The 5830-nt window shown below is 39.7% G+C and overlaps 1 protein-coding gene across 3 annotated transcripts in view; it reads right to left on the bottom strand.

Moving 5' to 3' along the window:
• Positions 1-5830, bottom strand: part of Adcy8 (adenylate cyclase 8) — a 223030-nt gene that overhangs the window by 32508 nt on the left and 184692 nt on the right. For all 3 annotated transcript variants that reach the window (XM_028773247.1, XM_028773248.1, XM_028773249.1), the window contains one exon: positions 2863-3035. In XM_028773247.1, coding sequence (XP_028629080.1) covers positions 2863-3035 — 173 coding nt within the window. The remainder of the gene's footprint in view (positions 1-2862; positions 3036-5830) is intronic.

Raw genomic sequence — 5830 nt, 5'->3', positions numbered from 1 at the left:
AAAAAGAAGAAGAAAAACTGTCATTTGTTATAATATAGATGAATCTGTTACATTAATTAAGGCAGACATAGGAAAACTAGATATTCTCAACTAGATATATAATCTGAAATTGTTGAACTTTACAGAAGTAGACAGTAGAGTGGTATTTGCCAAAGCTGGGAATGGGTATTACAAATTGTTGGTTAAATGATGTTAACTTTCTTATAGGCCAGAGGGATAAAATCAAGGTCTATTGTATACCATGGAATAAGAGACAGTGTATTATATATTGTGTATATAGTGTACTGATTTGGAAAAATGCTAAGTCTACTTTTAGGTCCCCTCACTACAAAAGAAAGTGATTGGCCATGCATTAATTAGCTCTATTTGGCTATTCTAGAAAATATTCATCTATAAAAATTATGTTGTCCAACATGAGCAGGTATAATTTACTTGTCAATTAAAGTTGATGGAAACTCTTGTAAATTCATTAGGGAAAAAATGTGACTAGTTTCATGGAAAATTGGCAAAGAGTATGTATGACCTGGCTATTTAAGTCAAATGGCTGACACATAAGGAAATGATGCATAGACTTACTTATAACTAGAGAGCTGTAATTTAAAAAGGGATACAAAGTGTAGTTCTAGGCTAGGGAGATCACTCAGTGGTTAAAGTGCCTTCTACATAGGCATGAGGACCAAAGTTTAAATTCCCAGGACCTATGTTAAAAAAATAAAATGCTGTGCAGGAGTGGCTAGCTGTAGTCTGAGCAGTAGAGAGTAAGAGACAGTGGAATCAGAGACAGGCATTCCCAGGGTCAAACTGTCTAACCAGATTGGGTTCAACAGAAGACAGAGACTGAGGATAATATCTGATGCCAACTTGGACTTCAGTGTGTGAATGTGTATGTATGTACCTGACTTACACACACACACACACACACACACACACACACACACACGCATGCATGCATGCTACACACACTGAAAGAGAACATCCACAAATCCAGCAAGATTTCAAAGGTCTAACAGCGGCAAAGGCAGAAGAGCAACATGGCAATTACCTATAAAAGGAAAATTGTTAGAATCGTGTTGGAGAGCAATTTGGCAATGTGATATTGTTTTCAAATAGTGAATTCTGTTAACCTACAATCCAGCAAGTGTGTTTTCCCATAAAGCTCTAAGAAACACATACAAACAAAATTAGGAAGAACCTGACTTTCTCTTAATAGGGAAAAGGATTAAATTATATTTTAATATATTGACATTATGGAGTATGTAGAGATTTCAGGCAAAATGGACTAAACCTATAGATATCAACTGATTTGGATCTTAAAAAGACAAGGCTGTATGACAATGCCAACACATGTATAGAAACAGCATTGGATTTCATAGATGCAGATGGTAAACAACTGGAATGGATAGAGTCAGTGTTTTGGACAGAGGATATTGCTCAGTGTTTAAAGCATTTAACACACACACACACACACACACACACACACACACACACACACACACACTAACTGGAGTTCAGAGCCTCAGAACTCATATAATTACTGGGGTGCACAGCAGCCTGGCTGTAATTCCAGCCTCAGATCATAGAGAAAGGGGTTCCCATAAGTAAGCTGGATAGTGAAACCAGCCATGCCAGTGGATATTATTGAGGGACTCTGCTCCAGTGAATAAGGTAAAAGAACTATTGAAGACTATTCCTGACACCAACTTCAGGCCTTCACATATATGTGACACACATATGCGCTCATACACATGTGAACACACATGCAACACACATGCATGAAAATGGAAAAAAATAACAACAAAAATCTCTTCATTCAGCAAAACAGTTGTTTGTTCTTGGGAGAAAGATGAGATTAGTTACAGGTAAGGAATCTGAACAATGTTTGATGTTCTTTGTTCTTTGATACAGAAATAAACATGGTTGATGGCTATTGCTCATTTTCAGGGCTGACTCATGGGCATGCAGACTAGACACTTTGGGAGATTTATTGGATTTTCTTGGCCTTTACCCTCTCAGAATATTAGACATTTATTCTTGCTAGACACGTGGTTTCTAGCCTTGATCCCACTCAGCCTAGTATTTGATGTGTGGTTCTTCCTACTATTTCCCAGACAAGGTCTGGTTTGATTCACTGGCTGTTGTGTAGGTCAAGTGATGTCCTTAGAAATGTATCCAGAGATTGAAGTGTGGTCAAAGGTGGAAAGAAGGGCGAAGGAGCCAGAAGACGTATTTTTCTGCCTTACTCCACTCTGAGGCACTTTTCTCCATCCCTGCTGACACTTCTGATAGCTGACTGAGTGGACCTTCCAAGGCATAGGCTAAATCTCTTGACAAGTTATGATGTCTGAGTTATTAACCCTCACCCTCTTCTCTGGCATTGCCTCCCTCCTCATTTTCAGTATCCTGGAACTATATCAGGATTTAAGCTGGCTGTTAGGCTCTGCACTCTAAGGAATCTTGACTTACACATTACTTCTTGCATTATTCTAAATTTCAGAGATGATAATGAAGGACCAAAATGGCTCCATCCACAGTGACTGCTTTTTACTAATATTGCTATAGTTAAATTAAAATTAGATCCTACAGGCTTTAGAACTGCTAATGTTGAGGAAATTAATTATTAGGTGTGGAGGAAATCTAAGATACCACATCCAACATAATCCAAGTTTTAAATAATTATTATAATTAGTCTATAGCTCATATGCTGAAAATTAGAGATTTTCCCCAGGTTTGTAAGCTGGACAGTGTTTGACCTGGAACGTGTTCATGACAAGCCAATTCCTCAGTTTTGGTAATGACTATCACTTTCCCAGTGTTTTCATTTCCGTGACAGCTGGGCTCATAAGCGCTGTGGTGGGCACTTACTCTCCGCTGTGGTTCAGGTTGTCATAACTCAGAAAGAGACCTGCGTAGATGGTCTCTGTCAGCAGGGCGTAGATGGCGATCATAATGAGCAGCACAGCCAGCTTCAGAACAGAGTTAAGCCGGAGAAATACTGCACAGGTCACCATGGCCAACACCCCAGTGAAGACGAAGTACTGCAAACAGAGAACAAAGGTGATCAGACACACAGGAACCTCTAAGGCCTCTCTCCTAGCTCTGCTGCCCACTCATCTTCAGGAATTCAAACTGAACCGTCCCTCCTCCTGCCCAGAGTTTCTTCTCCTTGTCACTATGAGTGGTACCATCTTCACATTCAGCCTCATCTTTGTAAAAGTACTTTTGTATCATTTTAGTATTTTATGTGTTCTGTCTGCACATATACATGCCACATACATGCCAAAAGAAACCTGAAGATGGTGTCAGATTCTGTAGTATTGGATTTACAGATAGCTGTGAGCTGTACGTGGGTGCTGGGCTTAGAACCCCAGTCCTCTGAATGAGCAGCCAGGGCTGTTAACCACTGAGCCATTTCTCCAGCTTCCTAATCCTGTCTTTGATGCCTTCTTTCCATGTCCCACAGTCAGACACCTTTAGATTTTAGGCTCTGCTTTACGCCTTTAACAGACCATTCCCCCTGCTCCCCAGATTTCTCCATCTACTCTCCTTGTTTTCATTCTCAGAAGCAGTTTGGGAACAATTTTCTTTAATATCCCACCCAAAACATTTATTTATTATTTATTAATGTGTACGTGCATGAGTGCTACAATGTACACATGGAAGTTAGAGGATCACTTGTGGGAGTTGGGGCTCTCCTTCCACCAGGTGGGTTGTGGGATTTGAACCCAGACCATTAGGTTTGGCTGCAAATGCCTTTATTTACTGAGCAATCTTGTCCCCTACCCTCCATTTATTTCCATCTAAACCTGCTTCTGGGCTTCAGCATCCCTAATCACATACTTGCATTCTTTCTCTACTTACAATTTCTAGAACACCCATCTGACCATGTTATTCTTCACTGAAAATTCCTTCTTTACTCTCCAAGCCTTCAAATTCTTCTGTCTGGCACAAAGCAGAGCTCACAGGCTTTTCCTTTCACTCTCTAGACCCATCTCACACATCTCAGTGGCCTGATGCTCAAATCTCATCCAGGTGAGTAAGCTCTGTACCTCCTCACACATCAGGTGTCCTTTCCTCTGAGAAGCACCCCAACCTACATTGTACCCCGCAGAGACATCTCCCACGTTGTGCTGAGCATTACTTCTCAAATTGCAAATTTGGAATCATCTATGTACTTGAATAGGGCGTCAGTCTCCCCATGTCTACACAGTCAGCGTTCAACATTCTGCAGGAAACACCTCGCTTACTTTCTTTACAGAACTACCCTGGCATATTCAGGGTGTTGGGTTTAGACTGTGATTAGTAAAATTCATACAGGCAAAACCTCATTTCGATCTCAAAATCTGTACAGTTTTTGAAGTATTCAGTGAAAGTGTTCAGGATGGGACTCAGAACTCTTATTGTATAGATTAAGAAACCAATGGCCAAATAAACTGCTCATGATCGTGAAGCTAGAAAAAGGTGTCTCTGTCACCTAGATATGACCAGTTTGCATGAGTATGATTCTGGTGGGAATGTAGGGTTTGATAATACTATAGCTTTCATGTGCATATTTTCATCTCTCTTCTATTACATAGAAAGGCCGCTTTTATATGGGTGGGGAGAGATAAGAGTTTCTAAATATCTTTGAGTACTGAAGAAGTGCTATGAATTTCTTAAGTGACACTAATTCACTTATGTAACCTTTTCTCAAACATGCATACATAAATGTTGACAGTGTCCCAGGTGATTTCTCACTGAGGACAACCCCCTCCCTGTATGTTGGTACATGGGGCAGGCTAAGAAGAGAGTAAAGCACTGTCTCTGCCTTAAGGCCTTTGCTTGATTCTTCTATTGCCTTGTCTGTTTTTCTTAATAAACCCAAGTACCAATCCTTGTACTGATGGGAGGATAAGCTATTTTCAGCTGCCCGCTAAAGTCTTTTCGTGGGCGAGAGTTCTATATAGGTCACCCTGATGCCTTTGTGCAAGAAGGCATGTGAAAAGAGGCAAGATGCAGAAGAGTTCATTCTGCACATTTTTCTCTATCCAGAGAAACTTCCAGGATGCTCCATTTTAATAAGGCTATGGGGAAGAAAATAGATCCAAGGGATCTTCATGGTTGCCTTCAGCACAGCACAGGATTATGCCTGCTGATTTAAATTATAAATCATGCATTATATCAAAACCTATGGAAATGATTGTGTCACTGGAGCAAAACATTTTAAAAACATTAAATAAATAATAAATGTGCAGTGCACACTTATTGAATGCCCATTGTAATCAGGATAGGTGACAGGTAGGTAGGCATTGGAAGTTTAAAAAGTGAAATAAGAAATGTCTGGTGCATAAAGGAAATCATAGTAAAAGTAGATATGAGGTAGACATTAAAATGCGAATAGAAATGTACTTTGGTAGCAACATGACTGACTGTGATAGGTGTATAAGTGCAAGAGCAAGTATACTTCACAGAGAGAATGTATGTCTAAAGGGGGGCAGAAGAGGTGAGTTTGTCTGGGGTCTTAAGAGATGGACAGCAAATAGAAAGACAAAAAAGCCTAAATCCCAGTGTATATGGAGCAGGGTGTCAGATGGATTAATTCCTTTGATTAAACAAAAGACCCATGCAACTAATCATGAGGAGAACTGGTAATGCAGGCCAACAGAATCCATGTTATCTTCCTGCTTTCTCTATATAGCCTTATGAAGATACACTAGGTATCTGAAGTCACATTTTCACAGTGGATTAGTGGTTTTCTGTTTATCATCTCTATCTATCTATCTATCTATCTATCTATCTATCTATCTATCTATCTATCTAACATCTATCTATCTATCTATCTATCTATCTATCT

This window comes from Grammomys surdaster, unplaced genomic scaffold, assembly GCF_004785775.1.
Source record: "Grammomys surdaster isolate TR1022 unplaced genomic scaffold, NIH_TR_1.0 224, whole genome shotgun sequence".
NCBI lineage: Eukaryota > Metazoa > Chordata > Mammalia > Rodentia > Muridae > Grammomys > Grammomys surdaster.
The sequence above is the reverse complement of the archived record's forward strand: the minus strand, read 5'-3'. Positions and strand labels throughout refer to the sequence as shown.